Raw genomic sequence first — 23249 nt, 5'->3', positions numbered from 1 at the left:
TTACAATAATGGGATACGGGCCTCCCTTGTTTAAGTAGTTCTACACTTGAGACAGACCAGCTGCCATTTTGTTGTATCAGGGAATGACTCAGCATTAGTTGTGTATCTGAGGTTCAGGAGCTGGAGCTGCCGTCGCCTCTCCTCTCCAGCTACACAGCTCTGGATTGTCTTTGACAAATTCATTGTGCTGCTGCACAGCTCTTTAACAGACATGACTGGAACATGAACATCTGCACACCCAACTGCAATCATCTGAGTGGCAGGGAGTGGTCTTAAGAGGCCCTGTCCTTCACAGCTTTGGCACAGTAAACCTATTTCACTGGAGTGCTTTTAGAGCTGACTCTAGCCCTGTACCTCCACAATCGGCACGTAACACTCACTGCAGGGGTGACAAAGGTGCATCTCTTATCGGCACAGAAAGCCCATTGTCCAGCCAGGGAAATACAGAAAGCAATTAACGCGGCACCAGAATAATAATGCGAGCTCATTACCTATTATCAAAGGCAGTGAATTAGCTCACTGTCTACAGCGGCAGAGTGTGAAATCCTCTAGCTCGATTATTTACGCTTTTTAATTGCTAGAGCTTGTCTGACTAAGAGATTTCACTTTTATGCGCATAAAAAAGGTAACAACTTTCAACTAATGAAACATAGATGATAGATTAAAGGAGAGGAACTCTTTGAAAACATTAGCATGAAATGCATTTGATTTGTGAAAGTAGGTTATACACAGAAAGCTCAGTCTACTTTGCTCATAACCTGCTTGTCAAGTGCTCTTTGTTTATCAGTCAATCAGATTACAAGCAAAAATGCATTTTGTTCTGCAGGGACTCATAAGCTTTTGGAAAGCCGTGCTCTATCCACCACCATGTATTGTATCATACAAATATCCCATCATTATGACAAATGAACCTCAAATCCAACAGATTTACTGAGGACTTGGGCTGCCCGTAACCTCTTCCACTCCTCTGATGAAACACAGTCTACATGACAAAACATTTCAAACATGACAAGATGCAGAAGACTTTCATGTAACTTGAATAATATAAAGCAAGAAGGATGGTGTATTAATTCTGAATTAACCATTAAATAAATGCAGCAACATCTCTTTACAGCCTGTAATGAAATATTTAAGACTCAACTCTCAGACTCTGCTTTTGAATATGAAATGAGGCCTTTTCCACATTGCTCTAGCAAAAGACCATGTAAATACTACACTAATATACTATACTAATATCTATCTATATCTATACTAATATAGTATAGATTTGCACTATAGGCTAGTCAGCCGGTTGAATACCTGCTCACTTCTCAGTAAACCTAATTAGTGCCTAAAGAGTCTCTATAGCCCCAGCTGTTCAGAACAAATCCACATTAGGAAAATCGTTCTGAGAAGCATCCTGTTCCTTGATAAATGAAGCTTAGGCTCTCCATTAGGTTTCCACTTGATGCTCCCGTGAGGCCACTCACCTTGTTGGCTGAAGGACTGCTCAAAAACAGACTTGTAAAGGCTGCGGAAGGAGGCACTGAGATCTTCAAATTCAGAAAACAGGAGCTGCTTATCCCTGTCTGGCATGTTGTACTGGGACTGGGGGGGCTGCTGGAGGCTCATAGACTGGGACACGGGCTCTGGGTGACTGGTCACCTGTGGAAGTGAAGAAATAAAGAAAGCTAAAGATTTACAAAAGCAAAGAGCAATATTGAGAGTAAACCAAGATTATATTTATTGTTTAATCTATGAAAGATTTTGTGAAAGTTCACTGGCTACAGTTCTGCTACATCTGCACCATAGACTACAGGGACTACTGATGCTAAGAGGAGCGCACTATAAATGTTCACGTCATTAATATACATACTTTTCAAAGATACTTGCCATGCATCTGGTCATGGAGCCGCAAAAAAAAAAACAGAAAACCTCTAGAATATTTAATGCAAAGTGGTGGTTTATGTGAATGTACGCAGCAAACACACAAGTCAAATATGGGGAGGGTTCGATTCTTCTGAGGAGCCACTGTAAAAATGTTGTTTCTGTCTTTAGAGGTGTCAGTCACACAACATGTAAAGAACAATTACACAAACTGCAACAATCTAGGTCAGTGCTTACTGCCTTGGCTCACATTAAGAGACCAACTCGAATGGACACAAACCCAATACTCAGGTGGCCAAGCAAACTGTATTTAAAACAAAATCAATAGCAATACCTTGTACAAATAAGCAGTCATTTTATCCATGTATTTGTGTGGGCAGTCAATGTTATGCACTGCCCCTGGGTGTGAGACAGCAAGCAGCATTCCCTCCAGCAACGTGTTTGTCTACGAGATTCATCACAGCAAGGGCAGCGATGAAAAACCATCGCTATTTCACAAAGCAGGACCTGACCTGTGTCCACTGTGGGCTAGCATTACAAGAGAGGTCATGTCCAATTTTTGATCATAACATCTTCCTCTTCCAAGATGTGGGCAGGCTGCTGAAGTGCATGGCTCACAGTCTGGCTTTGGTAAGAGTGAAGAGGTGATAATAAAGCCAGAGTGTTTACTGTGAGCTGCTGCTTTGCTGTGAGAGAGAGAGAGAGAGCACATCCATCAGGCTGAGCCGATCGATGCCCAGAGCCTGGAGCGGGGAGCACTCTAGGATGCGCGAGGACCACACCAAAGAGGGGGCATCTCTGGTGGGAGGACATCAGAAGAAGAGCTTCTCTTTGTCTGGCTTCCAGGAGCGTGCACATTTTTCTGTTTCCCTTAACCCCCCTTCCTGATGTTGTACTCCAGCACATGTCCACCCTGAACCTCGGTCTATTGCTGTCTACGGCTGGCTCCTCTGAAGAAAGCCTCCTGGGGCTTTCTGATCAGATGAAATATGGGATACAGTACCACTTTTCAAGTCTGGCGGTGTTTCATTTTCATTCATTTAGTGACTGTGGCTCCCCCACAGCTTGAAAAATGTAGATAAAATGACAATTTATCATTTGGCCTTAGCGCTTCATGCTAAATAAAAATCATCAATTACACCACATTTCTATAAATATTAGAGACTTTCATGAGCTGCAACATCGACAACCAGAATTATGAGCATCTCTGCTCTACACTCTATTTACCCTTTCAGGGACTGCAAGGCCAAAGATTACTAAGATGCTACAGCAGGACCTTATTTGTTCCGTCTTTGTACCAATGTCTACTCAGTTCAAGTAACTAGAACCCCCCCGGAACTCGAGTTGGATCGGGTCCAAATTAAATGCTACCTAAATGGGTCAGGTAGTCTGTCTAAAACCTGATTGGATCCAAGTAAACCCACTATCAGTTCTGATCACATGGCGCGTCATAATCATCGCAGGAGAAATGTGTTTTTTTGACACAAAAATAACATTTATCGCTAGTCTTTTTTGACTGTGGCTGCTCGTTAATTAGCGGCGCGTCACGCTGCTGCCAGTGGCAATGTTCTCTTTCTATTTGGGTGTGTTCAGGTCGATACACATTTTGGATCAGAGCTTATCATCCTCGGGTACTTTCAGACTGGAGACTGGATTTATTTCTGGGGCATTAAATGCATTTTTTTTACGTAGTGTACAGTAGAGAGATGACAAGAAACAAAGGGAGAGTGAGAGAGATGGTGAATGACATGCAACAAATGTCCCCAGCTGGACTCGAACCCGGGAAAACTGCGGTTCACAGTCAATACCTTAACCCCTCGATCACCAGGGAACCCCAATTGGGTCTCTTTTGTTGAAAATTTATTTAGGCACGTTGGATTCAAGTAGGTTTTCCACAGGTCAATTGCAGATTGTCCAACCAGTATTTTACATACGTGAAGATCTCTAAAATGTACCCCATCGCTGTAGACTTATGTCCCCGTGAAGAGTGGTCCTTGGTCTTACCGGTGTATAGCTGTGCACACTGCCCACACTGTTGAGATTGACGGAAGCCAGACTCTGATCAGACAGGCTGTTGTTAAGGCTGCTTCTTGGACTATCGCTCCCCTCCTGGTCTGTGTTGTACAATGCCACCTGAAACACATACATGTACATTAGCTTATTCTCTCTCGCACATACGCATGTCAGCATTCCTCTGAGATAATGGGTATGAAAGGTAATGTTGGTCTTTTGGTAGTTAAACAATGTAATTGAGTATGAAAATGTAAAGCCTGAGCATGTGTGTGTGCTGCATGCAATGACATGTCATAATAGCAGAGTACTTTCTTTTCACTTTATTGAGAGTGTGTGTGGGAGACGCAGGGTGCTGCTTGACACCCACCACAGTCACTAAGGGGTTCTAGCTGAACGTGTAAAGGGGTCTGGAGACAGCTGAGACATTACCATCACTAAAGGTCATACTACTGGTGATGTCAGCCACATCTGCTCACCAAGCGCAAATCCATTTGGGACAGCTAACAAAGGATTTCAGTGCATCCGAGACACTGACCTTTCAATATAGCAGCTAAACTAGCCGAAGCACTTCAGGACGACGATCTTAATTATCGTCTAACAAGGTTTAGTCCTCCCACCCTTCCCAAATAAAGTGCGCCGTCAGACAATTAAGACAATAGTAAGAAGAACGATCCAGATAATGAAATTAATGATACCCACAGAGAATAGCCCATGTGTTGAGTTTTGTATTGTGAGATAGGAATGGCAGTAATGCACTGATGGTGTTGCAGTGGAAGAGGGCCTGGCATTCTAAGATTGGTGTGTGGGCATGTGTTTGTGCGTGTCCATCCATGACTGAGTGTGGCATGGTGGCTTCTACTCATAACTGTGAGTGGAACAGAGTGGGCTCTGTGCTCAGAACAATGAGACAGCAGTGGCAGCAGCCTTCAGGCAGGCAGATCGGCCTGGCCCTGCCCAGCACCCTGCCTCTCAGCAGCAGCAGTGGACTGAAGGCCTCTTGTCTTTCTGCTGAGGCGCAGCAAGCTACCACAGAGGCCACAAGGAGGCAAGGAAACCCAGGACTGACTGATTGACCGGCTGACTAACATGCTGGTACAATTCCAGGACCCACACATGCAGTGTGAGTGCGTCCGATCATATTAAGCTTTTAATATGGAGCTTGGCTCCTGAGCTGGTAGAATGAGATAGAAATACTGCGATTTAAAAAAAACAGTGCAAATGCTGAATTCAGGCAACACTGTACAAGGAAGAGGGGTGAGGGAGAGGAGAATAGGAGGGTAGTAAGAGAAGCTCATTAGGCAACTCTTGCCTTCCCCCACTCAGTGTGGGCTTGGCTCCAGTGTTCATTAGCGTGAAGGGGAACTCAATGAGCAGCTAAGACTGAAGGCTTAAGCACATCTACAAGATCAGCCCTACAATGCTAATCAAAAACAGCGCGCCACAGAAATATAAATGTTTTGTGTAATAAAGTCATAAAACAGGCTTTTAGCCTTAAGTCTCTCACCGCAATCTATTTTTACTCTGCTCACCCATAAAGTGTGATGATTTCAAAACCTCACTGCTCTGTGGTTTACGTAGACCCCAGAGTCCCCTGAGTGAAGACGCCCACTCAAACACGCACTGTCACCAATGAACACCCAGTCGCATCTCACCCACATATATAGAAGCATGCACAAACATATGACACACACCCATTTCTACAGCTACAGATGTGCACAAAGGTAGGATAACACACATATATACAAAAACTCACAGACAGAGGCAGGCATGCTCATACAGGCAGGAGCGGCTCTACAGTAAATACTGTGTACAGTGTAGGCTAGCAGGCAAGCGAGTCAGAGTTCTATTCTTAGCAGTGAATTAAGTAAAAAGCTAGAGGTGTCTTTTACATGGGGGCCTAATCTGGAGCATGAGACATGGATTATGAAATCAAAGCAAGATTGGCCCAGGTGTCTCCAACAATGCCAGCTAGTGTTCAGCACAATCCCTGCAAGCAGGATTGAACAGACAGGGAGAGGCAGAGGAAAAGAGAAGGAAGGGATATGAAAGAGAGAGAAGAGGGGGGGGGGGAAAGGCCAGACTATTCATCAGCAAACACACTTCCCATAATCCCTTTCCCTTCATCATCAGACTTCAGTGCTGGAGTTTCATCACATTCATGCCAATGTTTAGGGCTGCCTCAGAACACAACCTTTGAGGGGGAGAAGAAAAATCTGAGTCTATGTGAGAACTGCACAAGAAAAAGAGGGATGAGGACAATCTTGTCAGGAATGTCCGACAGGAGAAAGAAAGGGAAAATATATTCTTGCTGGTTCAGTAGTTGTCCTACCAGTGTCCCATTGGCCTATCTGAGAAGGCGGGAATGAGGGAGAGAGACTAGAATAGAAAGGGAGAGAGAGAAAAACAGAGAGAGGGAATTCCTGTGGCTTGGCACGCTGCACTGAAAGAGGCGTGGCCTGTTGTGTGTTTACAGTGTAAGACAGTGAGAAACAAGCTCTCTCTGAGGAGTTATGGCCTCAGATCTGTTGCTATTACACTTTGTCTTCTGTTCACTTTACTACCGTAACAGTTTTTGTCACAATCAAGTGAACAAAAAACAAATTAAAACTGCTTTTCATCAGCTCTAGGAATCACACAGTAGTCGTGTTTTGTGCAGTTTTAATGTTTTCTGCTTGTTGCTCTTCTGAGTTATTTGACTGTAGGTATTTGATGGCAGGAGTACAGACTCTTAACTGTCAGCTCTTTACATTAGGGCCTCATTATGCTGTCACTGCTGGTGGAGACTGGTGCTGCAGCAAGTGCTTGTTTGGAGCAATCAGCAAGGAAAAAGGGTCATCTTTGTCCACACTTAGGCCGACGAATCTGTCTTTTACAGCAGTGTGAAAACTGCATGTTCTCCATAGAAGCAGCCCCTTGCTACTCGTCACTGACACACTCGTCAAAACAAGCTGAAACATACTCTACATACATGTACACACACACGCGCGTTATAAACACACACCTGCATATGCTCAGACTTTCGAGCCCTCGTCGCACACACACACACACACACACACACACACACACACACACACACACACACTAACTCCTCTTTCCTATAAACACCCCTGTTCACATTAAAGAGTTTTTTTGTAATGCTTGCAGCAAATGAATAAGCCACTCTTGTAGGCTTTTTAAAAGTACACCTGAGAGCTGCCCCCACTGGGCTCAGAGGATGAGAGCTTAAGGTTAAAAAGCCTATTTAAATTTCAGAGTGAGCGGCACACTCACAGCTAACAGCTAGCAGTCCCTGTAGCTTTGCTCTGTGATGTACAAGTGTTTCCAAGCTTTTACACATATTTGAGGAAAAAAAAAAGCTACAAAGAACAGACGGAACCAGCAGCAGGGGTGGTCACCTGTACTGTACCAGGCAGCGTAATGTGGTCACAGAATGAGAAACACGACTCTGGGTGTCAACCTCCACTACAGGTGCGAATACAGAAACCCCATGCAGCGTGTGGTGTATCCTATTGCAAGTCTGCATGAGACTGTGTAAGGTCTATCAGGTCGCAAAGTGCTAAGTATCAGTGTGAGCATCATATTTCCGTGCTGAAGATAACAAGAGTCTGCCTGTTGTTGTAGAGGAATAAGGTGCTGCAGTGCAGATAGTTGTGTATTTTGGTGTGGGTTGCATTGCAAAGAAGCTTTAGGCACATGAGCGGGTGTGTGTGTGTGTGTGTGTGTGTGTGTGTGTGTGTGTGTATCTCCCCCTCCACTAGAGTGCTCCTCTCTCTGTGGGGAATGGTGCTGTAGGTGGTTGGAGAAGTGGGTGGGGTCAGGGTGCAGCCGTGTAGCCAGGTGTGTGTTGGAGCTGGAGGCTGGATGGCTGGTTGTAGTACCTTGTTAGTCACAGTGTTGATTGCCAGCGTTGGAGAGGCACTTCCAGAGATCATACACTCCATCCCCAAAGACTCCGACTCCAGGCTGTACGGCGTAGAAGCCTGTGGGGGTTGGGGGCGGGGTGTGGAGGCAGACAAAAAAAACACCACCCAATTATTAAACACATGAGATCTCACTGCAGGTTGCAAGGAAAGACCTGTATTATGTTTGTGACAAATCTTCTGCTCAGACCAGATACATATCCATCTGCACGATACAGAAAAAAAAAAAAACAGAACTATTGTCAGAGCAACACCTTTATTTAGGTCACATTTGAACTGTACTTTCTGAGAAGATGGAGACAGCCCCCATCCTCAACCAAACACACATGCAGTGTATGTATATTATATATATATACATACACAGACACACACACACACACACACACACACACACACACACACACACACCCTTGTCTTGCTGTATAGGCGCACTGTTGTGAGAGATAACTCTGCCATGCCTGTCTCCCAAAACTGCTTACTGTAAGAGGATTGGCTGCCAACAATACCATTTTTAATTCATGATAAACATGAATGAGATTTCACAAACTCTCAATTTCAATGTCTGAGACTCTTAATGGAATGCCTTGTAGGCAGACAGTGTCTCGAGGTGGGGGGAGGGTGAGCACAGTGCATGTGTCCTACAGAAAACACACTCTTCACTTGGTGCGTTCTTTTGTGTCATGCTCAAATGAACAGAACTGCACCAGAAGAGCTTTAGTCGAAACTATTGGCAGAGCTGCATATTAAAAAAAATACACTTTTTCCTGTACCTTTACATTTGTTGTATATAAAATCTCACACCAGCAAAGAGATGCAGTTTGTTGAATGAATGTGATAGTGTTTTGATGCTGTAGGGCAATTACATGAACAGCATGTTAAGTTTTATGTGGTCTCTGTGCTTGTGTATGTGTGTGGTAGAGACAATGGTGTGTGATAGCGTGTGTGCATGACTCTGCCTCACCAGCCTAACAGAATACTCCTCTCCTCATAGCCTCTGGTCTGCCACATTGTGGGGAAGGAGGAGACAAGAGCCCACTGTGTCGGGATGCCCCAGGGCCAGGTCAATCTGAGCAGCTCACTAAAACCTCTACAGCTGTATGTAACGCTGGACGAAACTCATCCATAATTAAAGACAAAAGCTCCCACTCAGAATAGCCGGTGCGCACAGCTCTGCATTAATTGATGTTTGTTAAAAAAAGTGAGCGCAGAATGTAATGTATGTAATGGCTGCCTGGGGCATAGTTTATTAATAAGGACCCCACTTCATGACAGGCTAGCGAAGCAGCATGGAGAGGCAGTTACATAAAGTCTGGATATGAACTCCTACTGAGTCTGTGTGTGTGTGTGTGTGTGTGTGTGTGTGTGTGTGTGTGTGTGTGTGTGTGTGCGCATGTGGTAGAGAAAGAGTGGGAGAAAGTGGGAGAGAAAGGAGGGCAAAAGGAAAAGAAAACTGAGTACAGACACTGAGGCACAGATCCTGAACCAAGTAGAGATGGAGGCAGAAGCTTTAGCAGAAGAACAGCATATGTAGAGAAATGTGTTTTCTTGGGAATATTCATAGTTCTTCCTCATCACACTCACCCGCTCTCCAGACCGCGGCCTCTTCTTTGGCCGTGTGGGCAAGGCGTCCTCCTTTGGGTTGGTGTCGATGGCCCAGTAAGAGCCCTGCAGACAGAAGAAAGACCTGTGAGCTGATAAAACACACCAGATTGCTTTTTCACGTGACATCCCTAGGATGTTTGCACTGGACTGAGATATTTCCTCTCTAACATGGCAGGATACAAGCATCAGATCTTTCTTTGGCACTGCAACTTATCTGCTTTGGTACAACATTATTTAAAAATCAGAGGCCTCATCTGCTCTGCTAAGGTCTGTCCTATCAGCCCAAGCCTTTATTTGAGTTGATAGCTGTGAGTTTGTGCGGCGTGTGGGTGGGCTTTATTAGTAAGAAAGACTTGGCTTTTCCTCCTCTGCGGCTGCTCCTCAATGAGAGGCTGGTGAGGGCAGCTGGTGGTGGTGAAATACTAAGCCTTTCCTGAAGCTGTACTTCCTCAGCCTCAGGTATTGAGTCAGAGCGCTGTTGCCAAGGATGAAGGCTCCACAGTCTCAGCCCAGGAATCGAGGCAGTGCTAGCCCTGCTGTGTTGCTTTCTTCTAAGGTCTGAGCAAGTCTAATCAAGGAGAGAACATTTGGGGGTGGCTCTGGGGCTGCAGCTAGCAATTCCAGGCTGCATTATTTATCTTTGTATTCGGCCCCATTTAATTTATTTTTCAACGGTGTTCCTCCTCGAAACCAACAGGAACGCAGCTTACAGTACAGATTTTTACCCTAAGGCCCTGCAAGTTCTGAATTTATTTTTAATATTTCATATGGCCCCTGATAAAATCTCAATTGTCAAGAGAAAGTAAGATCAGGACCTTTAAAATTGCTTCCTTAGCAGAGAGAATAATTGTTATTTCCATAAAAAAAAAATCTCTGAACAACCGGAGAGGCCATAGAACAAGCTGTATCTCAAGTATACAATAACCGCTGCACACACAATGGCCTGCTCTTGTTAAAGCCAGCAAATCTGTTATTTTCACAGCTCACATACACCACTGCTGCAAATGTAAAAATGAAAAGCCAGGGTTGGCCTATATTTGCCAGGGGGTTAAAATTATATGTTTTAATATGTGCAAGGCTTTGGGGTCAATTAACGTTTTCCTCAGAGGGAAGAATAATTCACAGCACAATCAACCAAAGATGAAGAAACTCATATTCTCATATTGATATAGGCCACAGTAAAATTCAGCACAAACCTCATTATACACCCCACGTTTTCTACAAAAAGCTTCACCGAAGAATGTATGTAAAGGAGAGAAAAAGTATCTCTACATGCGATCCATCTCTGTGTTAAGATGCAGGGGTTAAATGCAGGGGTACAGATTTAGGAGTCAGAGACAAAGCCAGGCTTGGTGGTGTTTCTTTTAATTAGGGGGGGAACACATTAAGTTAACCCTCATGTGAGTGGAGTTTCTGTATTTCCCTACACCAACCCCAAGAGAGTTGGCAGGAAAAAAGAAAAACATATAAAGAGTCATTAAATTATTCACAAATATACTGCAATATACTGTAGCAATGCCAAGTGAAGTGTGTCTGTGGAGTCAACAACACAGCAAAGCCAAAATATCCTCTGTAGCCATAAAGCAAAGACTGCTGTAAAGAAATTATTTTTTTAAAACAGATCCTGATAACAGATGTGCTCTTTTTCCATAAAAGACGCAGCTCATTTTCATACATCAACATAAATTATGCCATCTAGTTCCCCTTTTGTGTGTAAATATAGGAAGTACAAACACAATAAGTACACCGGTCATCCTGGAAACTCCAGGCCGAGACACAGGACCAATTAAAATACAGATTATTAACGGTAGCCTTCACAGGCTGCATTTCTACCTCCGAGGTAGACAGGGTGTGTGTATGTACAATAACAACTGTCATCTCTTACACCATCTCAGAGAGAGAGAGAGAGAGACAGAGACAGACAGAGAGCAACATGACTCTCCTATCTCATCCAACCAGTAGTTCTCATATTCCTGCCACATTACAATATTGATGCAACATATCAAGAGCGGCTAGCGCCTCTTTGAAGTTGTCTTCGGGGGGGAAGGGAGTGAGGAAAATTCCAAATTAAACATTAAGGATGCGAGCATGTTGGCCATGCATTTGGAATGGGATCCATACAGCAATAGATTATTTTGTATTTAGTGGAGCAGCTCCCAAGAGTGTCAATATCAGAGGATTACAGCAAAACATGAAATTAGCATTCAGTCCCCATCCTCTACACAGCTAGGCGTAGCTCTTCATGCATGTGTCGGTGTGTACGTGCGTGCGTGTGCGTGTGTAATTATTTGTGCGGTTCCCTAAGCATATGTAGCGTCTGCTCTGACAGTGCCGGGATGAAATCTGGGTTAGGCTACATATGGTTAGACCTATGCAGACCTACACCATCATACTAAATATAGGACCATAGGCTCCTTCTTCATGAAATACTAAGTGGACCAGAGGACACTATTTATCAGGTTGAAGTTAATCGGGCTGAAAAAGCAACTGTAGGTGGTCCTACTGAGATTTAAATGTCAAATTAACATGTTGGACTATACATCCTTTTACAGAGAAGAAAAATGGGAGACAGAGAGCTGAGTAGAAAGCAAATGAGGTCTGATTTCTCCCCCGAGTAGGTTCAGCACCAAGAGTTAATACTTCAGGGACAAAAGATTCTGGAAATGACCTGACTTCTACCCTGTTACGGCTCCATCTCTACCAGTCTTTGACTTTTTTTTTTTGTCTTTCTTTCCCTCACCCACATCTGCTGTCTCTGCTGGTCCAAAAAACTAGTCTCTCCTTACATTTGAAATGCAATTCTGTGGGGGTGGGAGGTTCATAATAGATTACGAGCATGCCATGCATTTCCAGACTGTCAGAGTCCTGGCAGCCATTCAAAGGTAACATTTTTCTACCAGAGACAGCATGATACAAACCAAAACAATTTTGTAACAGTGAATTCTGCCAACTGAGAAACTAAACATATTCTTCTATTTGTATATTTTCATTATTGCATGCATTCTTCTCTGTTTTTAATCAAATTCATGTTTAAAAGTCTCACCTTTCCTGGGTCATCTTTGGAGCGAGGCACTTTGAGAAAACACTTGTTCAATGACAGATTGTGCCGTATTGAGTTCTGTGGGGGAAAACAGAGAGAGAGAGAGACAGAGACAGAGACAGAGAGAGAGAGAGAGAGAGAGAGAGAGAGAGAGAGAGAGAGAGAGAGAGAAAGGTGGAGAGGTAAGTGAACACAATTCAAAAATCAGATTACACAAACAAGTCTGTAGTACTTAAGTGTGGAGAACATAACTGCCAGCAGCAACAAGGGGATACAACTTGTTGGCATGTATCATTTAGGTTTAGTCACAGCTCCTGTCATCGAGGTCAGCTCGTTTCAGTGGTATTAGATCTGGCCTACAACTGAGTCCAGATTTCACTCTACAAGCATATACAGGAGCTCAATCTGTGTACAAAGCCACCAGGAAGCAATATCTTTCATCAATGTCCAACAAACTGCATTCTGGTTGCACAAATATCTCAAATTCCACGGGTGCCAAAAATAGAAGCCAGAAGGAATCCCACACTGGGATGGTTGCTGATACCAGGGCCTGATATTAATTAATGCTTCAGCGAGCTCCTGTGGGGGCAGGAAATAAATTATGTAGATCATTCTGAAAGTTAACTCATTACAGTGTTACATGCTACTCCACAGCGGTGAAGAGGGAGGTTCATCCAGCTGCCTGGTTGGGGGAGCGAGATGGGCTGAAGTAGCCACAAGGGCTGGAGAGCGATGCTCCAGGCCTGGGTTAACCAGCTACAGCAAGGCCCTCAGAACCAGCTGGAGGCAGGCCAGCTGAGGGCTTACAAGAGCCAATGGATGCACACGTTTCTCCACTCCACCGCATGGAGTGGTATTGACAGATGGCCACACTGAAAAGCTGTAGGAATCTCTGATGAGTTTAACGGATGCAGGAGATGAGTAGAGAGAGGCACAGACAGAGAGAGAGAGAGAGACCCCCAAGTGCAAAAGATCGGAGCTGCTTGTTCAACAGTATAGGCAATTATACCACCAGGAGGGATGATAATGACAGCCTTGTTGTAATGCTGTCAATCTTGCTGGTTAAATCACTTTGAAATGCCAATGCAATCCAGAAGAAGTCTAACACTGTTCTCCAACAGAAAATAGAGAGGATGAAACTGTCGCCATAGTCAAAAATAATTCTGTTCATGTACCAGAAGGGAATGTTTTCTGAAAGTGAAACTCAACATAAAATCTATCTTTTGAGTATCAATAGTCCCCATAGGCTTGAAAGAAGGCTGTAAAAAGTCTGCAGTTTGCTCCTTCACAAAGAATTCATGTTACAATGGATCCCCCAAAATGTGTTCAGGACATTGGCTCTCTGTTGCAACTCACCTCGAGTTCAAGTTTAAGACACTGGTGCTAGCCTGCAGGGCCCCTGTGGTCGCTCATTTCAGTCAAAGCTCTACTCTTTTCTGGCCATGCAGTGGTGGGATGAACTGCCCACCAAACTCAGGACAGATGCGTCACATCCGTTATTCCGCCACAGGCTGACAACTCAACTTTTCACACTGTTGTACTGTAGCACAGAACATGCTTTTAGTTCTTTGTTCCAGAAGGTTGCACTTTTTGATGGCATCTCACTTTTGCTCTTATTAGTTTAGAATGCATTTATTATAAGTCGCTTTGGGCAAAAGTGTCTGCAAAAATGAATGTAATGTAAAAATGACAAGAAGAAAAATGTCCAATGGAAGCTGTTAACACACCTGAATCATAATCCACCACCCTGCAGTATGTCTGTATGCTCAACAAAAACTATAGCTAAAGAAGCTCATTCCATGTCACAGTATTGCCTTTCCTCTACTTGAAGTAGCGTAAATAGCCTTATTTTGACAAAATATGTGTGTTTACAACACACTGGGCATGAGAATGGACAGCAGAGAAGTGGATTATGCTGTAGGACATTTTGACACTTTTTGTCTCTCCACCAGTGTAATCCAATACAACTGACACAAATTCTAGATAACCGCTGTTGTTTCTGAAGGAGCAAAATATAACATTTTAACAGCCACCTTTCAAGACTGCAGGGCTGAGTGTTTGATACTCAAAAGATTTTGGGTGGAGTATCACCCAAATACCTGAACTAAGGAAATGTAATCCATACAGAGAAAGACAACAGCTCAAAATACAATAGACAGGGTAATAAGAGACACAGACTCTCACAAGTCATTTATCATCACACAAGATTTTCAGGAATCAAAATAAAATTGACTCAAAACTGTTAAAAAATCTCTACACAAAACAGAAGATTCTCAAATTTAAAAAATGCATAGTCAATCATTTAGTCAACATGTTGATATTTGCTTGGAACTGCAATGATTAATCAATCATCAATAAATGAATTTTCTGTCGACTGACTAATCGATTCATTGACCGACAGTTTTAGTTCCACAGGCATACAAAACATAATTGACCACTACAGCCTCTGTTATACCAGAATACACTGATGGAAAGGTGTGAACCACAATATATTTTGGTCACACTGCTATCGGATCGTCAAAACTAGATTGGCAAGCGCTGAGGCTTGCACTGCTGCTGGATGTAATCTAGCCACAAAAAGATAATATGTAGAATTAGATCTGATAAGACACAGACTTGACATCCAAATGTCCAAACACATAAACATGACTAGAGATCCTTCCTCCTTTCAGGCTCATAGATGCTCTTCCTTGTCCTAAACCCAGCCTGAATACTTCACACAGGCTGCAGTGACAGCACCATTATACAGGCGTTGTCCTTTTAGCAACACTCTGTCACAGTTCAACATACGTTCAGATGAATAAAACAATGTGAATGCAGAGTGTGATCATGCATAGTGTATGGTGACAAACAGATATGAGGCTCTCAATTTAACCAGTCTATGCTACTTTAAAACCCTGAGAAATGTCCAACAGGGGAGTGTCTGAGCGGGAGGGTGTGTGATGCAAGCTGTGCAATGCCATAAACACTTAAGTACTTAAAACCATTTTTCCTTCACAGCCTCTATGTGTGTCTGAATGTGTGAGCCACTTGATGCCAGGCAGACAGAAGCAGCTGAACTTGCAGCGAGGTGGTTCTATCCATTAAGGACCTTCTGCTGGGCCTAAATCATTGATACAGTCAAGCAGCCAAGGCCTGCCGCTACATTAGAAGTTTACTTTTTAATGAACTCCGCCTGCCTGCTCTCTTCTCCTCCTGACAGGCCCTGTGCCCAAGACGTCCCATATATTATATCAGACAAACTCTTTTCACTGCTTTAGACACATTTGTGGTGTGAAACTAACTGGCTGTGGGTCATTTGTAGGTGAAGAGATGAACCAGAACAAAAGGGGACTTTAAAATATTACAACAGCAGCAAAGGAAGAAAATGAAAACATGATGACGGTGACAGTTGCTGCATTTGATAGATCATACTGTATTTGCTGAGTAGGAGAGAAAGGGGAGAGCAAGACAACGATAGGCTGATGAAAAATTAAGGCCAATTACCGCTGCGCATATAAACAATATGTCAGCATTTGAGCAGCAGCTCCTTAGATTTATCATCTAAGTCTGCATGAGTACAAAATATTTGCTTTAAGACAGCATGTTATAAGTTGGTATAAGGGTATAAATGGATCTACAGTATATAGGGAAGTGAAGTAGGTGGAAGAGGTCAGAGGGTGTGAACAGTGGTACACAAAGTGAGTCAGACAGAGCTCACTGCAGGGGTCCTGCCCAAGTGCTGCCCAGCATCTACCTGCAACCCCCACAGAGCACTTCATATCCAACCTCAGCACAAACCTGTGTGTGTGTGTTCGTCTGTGTATGTGGGATGCCTCCTACACACCTAAAAAACATGCACACACACACACACACACACTGGAACGTGTCTCTTAACAAATGGCGGTGATTTAACACACCAGGACAGCAGTGGAGGCGTAAGCAGCGCCGCCCTCGCTGCCCCCCCCCCCTGCTGAGGAGTGCTGCAGCTCAGCAGAAGGGCCGCCAGGGGAAAGTAGGTCAGGCTGACCTCTGCGCTCGGCGTGTCAAACGTTCAGAGTGAGCTAAAGGGACAGGCCATGTCAGAGCGCAGCTCCTCACAGCTGGGGAGGAGGAGGCACCCTGCGCACACGGTCAGGGACCCAAGGGAGCGAACTCGGCATGCTGGGACAGACACACGTATGCACACATACCGGTTATGACATAGGGACGAACACCAGCAACCGAAGGAGAGGACGAGTCACACTGTGGTCCAATGTGAATAAATCAATGCCCCCGTAGGTTCCTGGCCTTCCCACATTCACACCATCTTCCTGCAACTTTATGCCTCTACTTTAAAAAAAAGAAAAAAGAAAATTAAAGTGTGCGGGGGCTCTAACCAACCAACACACGGCCTACTCTTATGTTTCCCACAACTAACAAAAAGTAACAAGAGGCATTAGTCAAGTTGAAAAATTCCTGAGACCAAGTGAGAGTCTGAGATGACCTAGAGCTGCTCTGAAAGTGAAATCCAAATGGAGGGGAACTTATAATTCTGCTGGACTTGCTGTCTTTGTGATCAAAGTGTTCTCCCTATCATTGCAGTGTGTGGGAAAATATGTGGTGGTGAACAGTGTCAGGAACCAGTGGTTAAACATTACAATGACCTCTGATACAGGAGCTGCTCATAAAGGCAAATATTCCAAGTAAAAATTATTCCTGAGTTTCATTTCACATTTCTAATAAAGAACAGGTCTGGGGAGAAAAGCAAAAGGCTGCACAGTTTAAAGCACAGAGTAATGCAAGGTTAGTTTAGGTGACATTGCATACCCAGTTTTAAGTTTATCCCATTTTGTATGAAATCAACATGTCTTTTCACATTAACTATGAAATAGAACACAGAATGTACCACAGGGCTTTTAGAGTGAAAAAAAACACAAAAACAGCCATGTAAAAAATATTATGCAGGCCTGTGTTGCCACATCTAATATCTTGTATGGAGTGTCTGTACAGAGAAGGGGAGAATGACAAATCAAACAAACCAAAGCAAACATTCTTGCAAGTACCATCGCTTGAAGGATAGGACCTCAACCTCTAATTGACCTGTCAGCAAGTCTGAATGATGGAGGGATATAATAGACTTGAGCCGCTGCTGAGATAGAAGATAGAATCTGTTCAAAAGCACAGAAATAAGATATATTGGTTGAATGAATGAGAGGGAGGGAAAGAACTGGCCATTGAGTGGATGAGTGAGCAAGGGAATGAGTGAGTGTCCTTAAGGCTGGGTAAGCGTTAATGAACATGTACAGCGTTTACAACATGGTGAATCGCAGATATTGCTATAAAGAGAGGCAGATGTTGCAGTAGACAGCAGTGAAACAGTGAAATTTAATCACTGTGTGAAAATTATTTCATGCAAGGGAGGAAGTCTGTCTAAAATGACAAAGCATTTCCTGCTGCATGCTAGAGGAATGCAGAATTTTGATGTCCCAGTGATAGTGTTACAATATTAGATTTTTCTTTATTTGACCTTTTAACAAAACCAAAAGAAAAGAAAATACCACAAAATACCTTGTTAATAAAATAACTGACATCAGAACATTAGAGCTGAAACAACTAGTCGATTAATTGATCGACAGTTGTAAGTCAATCAACAGAAAATTTATTGACAACAATTTTAATAATTGATTAATAATTTAAGTCATTAAAACAAGGCAAAAACACTCTTTGGCTTCAGCCTCTCAGATGTGAGGATTAGTTGCTTTCATTGTATATATGTATGTATAAATGAATATCTTTGGGCTTTAAACTGTTGAATAAAACAAACAATTTGAATATGTCATCTTAGGTTTGAGAAAATTATATGTTTTATATTATATATTTAACATAAAAAAAAGATAAGGTAAAAGTTAAAATCATGTCCATCCCATGCATCTCATCTTTTAGTGTTTTACCTCGACAAAATTGTACCATTTTCAAAAATATACAATATACAGAATTTTAATCTGTATATTATTATTTATTCTGCTGCGACAGATTTTGGTAATAGTAAACGCCTCATTCATTTTGACTTGAGAACAGTCAACCACAATATCTCCATATCTCTCCAACTAACAAATTCATTGACAATTACATTTTTGCCAAGCCCAACAGACAGACAGACAGACAGACAGACAGACAACAAAAACAAAGGGGTGACAGTAAGGAGCGGTAGGAACTGAGTGCAGCAAGCCGACAATAAAAGAAACAGGAAGTGAATCAGTAGAGATACAGTAACTCACACAGGTAGATTACTGTATTTTTAGGCCTTTGTTATTTTATATGGACCCTCTGACATGCCCACCAACACAGAACATACTCCTCAGCCTCAGGGATCTGCACAGAGGCCACGGAATGTAGCACCTTCGCTGTTTATTTGTAGTGGGTGTGGGAAGGCATGTGGGATGCCACAGCATTCGCTCAGCAAGGCACCACTTCAAATTTTTTTTTTTTTTTTTATTGGACAAACATACACACAGGTAGGGAAAGGTAAGTTCATCCAGGTGCAATTGCCAGGTGATTTAATCCTGTTAGCTGTGAGAAGAACTGTGACCTTAAACGCACAGTATGTAATTTCTGCCGCTAGGGGTCCCTCACATCAAAACAATAACAAAAGACATAGTTTGACGACGTCGTGAAGTAGCGTGGGATCATGGGAGTTGTTGTCTTCATTGTTAAACAACCACCATTGCTGATGAAAATCTATCTGACGTGACTCAGGCAGAAATCATGTTCACGGACAAGGTAATGTATTAAAGTTATATTCCCGTTACGGTTAGTCACATTCACCGACTTCCTTCCTCACTCTGACGTATCCATGTTTCCCTGGAAGTTATAGCATTGACAGGCGACCAAATGTTACATATTATACCTTTAAGGCCATCGGAACGAGGCTCTTCTGACTGCCTGGATGAAAACCTGCTGTGTGATGACAAAGGAGTGCAAGGATGCTGTATGTTTCACTTTCAGCATTTTGAACACTTAAAACCACTGTCATCTCCTGTTTTACCACACGCGTACACAAAAATGATGAAAAGAAAAACTTGCCTTAAAGGCTCCAAGAGTGACTGTAAAGTAGGCTTTGACAAAAATAATTGCATTAAACACCTATTAAAGACATATTTAATTCTATTTAGCACTACTTATGCCTTATTGACTACAGTGACCCCTCCCCCGCCGACACCATACTGTCAGACTCAAAAGGTCTGCTAACACACAACGCAAAGCTCTCTCGCATCTAGCAAAGCTACAGAGAGACCCAAAGCTCACACTCAAATCAACTATAACGATTTTTTTTTAACCATCTTCAAAGGCATTTGATCTGCCTCCCTTGGCATCTAGTAGAAATGTGTTGGCATGCTAGGTTTTAAAGCCCTTAGTCTCTGATCTTTACTCACTTCTATGTAGTTTTAATAAAACATGAACAGTTTGCTTGCCTGCCGCAAAAAAAACATGCCAAGGTCAAATCTGTCATAATATAATCACCTGTTATTCCATGCTAGGAGAGCTCTACGTCTATGTCCATAATGCAAAGACAAAAGAAAATGAGCGAAGAAGAAAAATCAAAATGATTGGTAACTTTTGCTATCTAGACCCAGGTCATCTGGTGTATCACACTGAGGTATTATAGTAATTAAAACTCAACAGCCACTTCTGCAAAAGGAGATGACACTACGGGGAAATTGTATTTTTCTCCCTCTCCCCTAACAGTGAGCATTTGGCTAAATTAAACCCATTTTTCACTGGCAGGCTAATATAATGAGGGCAATACATGCAAGAAAGAAATTAGCTTGATAAGCAAATACATGTGTGGACTCAAAAAGAACATGTTAGAAGTGAGAACAGTGATGGCAATCAAAAAAAACAAAAAACATTCAGAACATTTGCAATAGTGAAATGCTTGGACTTTATTATTTAGGATTTTTAAAGAGCTATGGGATGCAATTAATGGAAATAAAAACAAGGAAGAAAGAAAAAATAGAATCAAAGCTGTCAAAGTTCCCCTGCCTCAACAGGGGAGCCAACTGAGACGACAACTGAGGTCATTGGTTTGCATCAGCCTCCACAGGTGTATTGTTTCCAGAGGCCAGCTCCATACATTCAAACTGCAGGAAAGGTAAAGAGAATAGACAGGGGAGGCTGCAGGTACAACTTGTGCTTCATCAGTGGAAGAAAGCCACCTCGAACAGATGTGTAAGGACAGACATTTATTCTAGATAAATACAAGCAAGAACAAACAAGATCTCTGATAACTACTAGCAGGCCATATTAGACCAAGCTACAACCACTGTCAAGTACACATTAACCAAAGAAGTCTGCAAACATAAAGTAGACATTGAGCTTACCTGCCTATTCTGATAGTGTGGGATCCTCCACAACACCAAGTAAGCAAAGCAATCCAACTTTATCTGCCAAGTAATTTTACTGAGGGTAATACAGGGATACTGCTTCCCATAGAGTTCAGACAATAGGCTGAGCCAAAACAAAACCCCCATAGTTCTCTAGTGGCATATAAGAAGTTCATGAATGCTGCACCAAGGATGTTCCCTTTTCAACTTTTGAACAGAAGCAGTGGGGTTAGAGACCAAAAGCTCCAATATAAATGTTCTGAACTCAATCTCACTCAGGCACATGCACCCACATTCCCTTCCCTACCTGCTTTGTTGCTGTAAGGCCAACTTTGGAATGGACCTGCAAAAATTCAAGGGGAAAAAAAACTTCTGCATTATTTTCTAGGTGCACTCCGAGGTTACAGCCCTAGCTTGAATGCTACGTTTGAAATTCGAGCATTCCCCTTATAAATTGGGAGGCAGTCACTGCAGATTTCAAAAGCTGAGGGGGAAAAATTCACTTAATGCAACACTGAATGGCAGGTCACTCTACAACAAAAGCCCTGAGCCACTCATATGAGGCCTATTTGATCACAGTCCTTCAGAGAGCTATCCGTCTTTGTCTCTCTCTCGCCGATATTTGTGTCTCTCCCACTCTGTCTCACTCTCTCGCTCAGAGCCAAACTGCACATAGTCAGAGCGCTTTGTACAACCTCTGGTGTTGCTACACTTGCTACACTACTGCACAGTGCAGATGTGTAGCATTATTCCATTAAATGGATTATTTCAGAACATCTGACCTTCAACAGGGTTGTCATTTGCAATGAACCAAGAAGAATTGAGGAGAAATGAGGTTGGGCACAGACCTCTTTGGAAATTGGCAGGATTGAGTGATAGATAATACTGTTGAACAGTAAACCAGTCAATACAACACAGTACATTAGGCTGGAACGAAAAGGTTGAGACATGGCAAGACTGAAATCAAGTCAAGAAAATAAAAGTGTGCAACATCCACTGGAGAAAACCAAGAATCAATCCAGTGTTTAAGCCAGGACTGTCTGGGAGGGAGTCAAATGGGCCCATTAGTACTTTTCTAGGGGGTCACTGGTCCATCCATGAAAACTGTACATTTGTTAAGTGCTACAAAATAATATAATAAAATTATACGACAACTGATATTAGACATACAATATTAGAAAAATAAATTGTTTTATTTTCAATTACACAAAACAAGTGACAATTTTTTCATCATATGGATAAAATTGGGTGATCAAGAAAGTAGACCCCTTTGTTTCACCTGGGCTTAAAAGGCACAGTTACCCCAAAATCAAAAATACATATTTTTCCTCTTACCTGTAGTGCTATTTATCCGTCTAGGAGTTGCCGAGTTTTACAGATTTCAGCCGTAGAGATGTCTGCATTTTTTTAATATAATGGGACTATATGGCACTCGTCTTGTGGTGCTCAAAGAGCTAAAAAAGTACATTAGAAAAACTCAACAGCAATGTCTCTTTGCAGAAATCATGAGCTTTGAGATTTGTTGTGGGCAGTTTCATGTAGGAACGATTTTCTTTCTACCAATAGTTACTACATGAAACTGCTCACAATAAGGTCTTAGGATTATCTTGAGCAACCGGGTCATAATTTATGGAAAGAGACATTGCTGTTGAGTTTTTCAAATGTATTTTTTGGCGCTTTGAGCACTACAAGCCAAGTGTCATATAGCCGCATTATATTAAAAAATGCAGACATCACTACAACCGATATCTCCAAAACTCTGCAACTCACACCAAAACAATCTAGATGGATAAAGAAAGAACTACAGGTAAGACAAAAATATGTATTTTTGATTTTGGGGTGAACTGTCCCTTTAACCATGCCACTGACAAATATTTTGCTTCAAGTTAACCTTAAAGAATGTACCTGTATCTAGAAAACCAGACCAACTTACTGTAGCACATATTTAGTGATAACAGCTACATTCCATCAAATCATAAATTACCTTTTCACTACTCTAATCATTAAATACATTGAAATGTGGAATTATATTTAAATAGTAACTGCTTTGTAGTTGTCTACTTCATCATCTAAATTATCCTGTTCAGTCTCCGCTTTAGCTGCTGATGAAAAGTTAGCTAACAAACCACCATTGCTCTGGCTCAAACTCTGTCAGTCTATCTATTCTCATGCACTCAGCACCAAAGCACTTTGATTGGTTGGAAGACTAGAAAGGCGCTGTACAAGTACAGTCCATTTATCATCACAAGTTATATTAGCCTTGAGGAAACAAAAATAATTGACAGATTCTCAAATGGGAGAATACTCTGTGCTTGGTCACCTGAGACAAACTGGAAAACTGGTACAGTACAGACTGACAATATCAGCAAAGAAATCTGCCTTGCACAGTGCTGTAAATTGAGGCTGGTTCTCTGAGCGACGCAGGCTTGCACTTTTCTCCTGTGCTACACAGGACGTTTTTTC

The 23249-nt window shown here is 42.5% G+C and overlaps 1 protein-coding gene across 6 annotated transcripts in view; it reads right to left on the bottom strand.

Annotated features, from left to right (window-relative positions):
- Nucleotides 1-23249, bottom strand: part of foxj3 (forkhead box J3) — a 75011-nt gene that overhangs the window by 9180 nt on the left and 42582 nt on the right. For 5 of the 6 annotated variants that reach the window (XM_044217693.1, XM_044217668.1, XM_044217659.1 and 2 more), the window contains 5 exons: nt 12445-12519; nt 9381-9464; nt 7629-7859; nt 3871-3999; nt 1470-1644 (listed from right to left, as the gene is read on the bottom strand). In XM_044217693.1, the coding sequence (XP_044073628.1) occupies nt 1470-1644; nt 3871-3999; nt 7629-7859; nt 9381-9464; nt 12445-12519 (694 nt within the window). The remainder of the gene's footprint in view (nt 1-1469; nt 1645-3870; nt 4000-7628; nt 7860-9380; nt 9465-12444; nt 12520-23249) is intronic. The other variant, XM_044217701.1, reaches the window with a different exon arrangement.

Source organism: Siniperca chuatsi, linkage group LG2, assembly GCF_020085105.1.
Source record: "Siniperca chuatsi isolate FFG_IHB_CAS linkage group LG2, ASM2008510v1, whole genome shotgun sequence".
Lineage (NCBI taxonomy): Eukaryota > Metazoa > Chordata > Actinopteri > Centrarchiformes > Sinipercidae > Siniperca > Siniperca chuatsi.
Note: the sequence above shows the minus strand (reverse complement) of the source record. Positions and strands in the feature narration are given on the sequence as shown.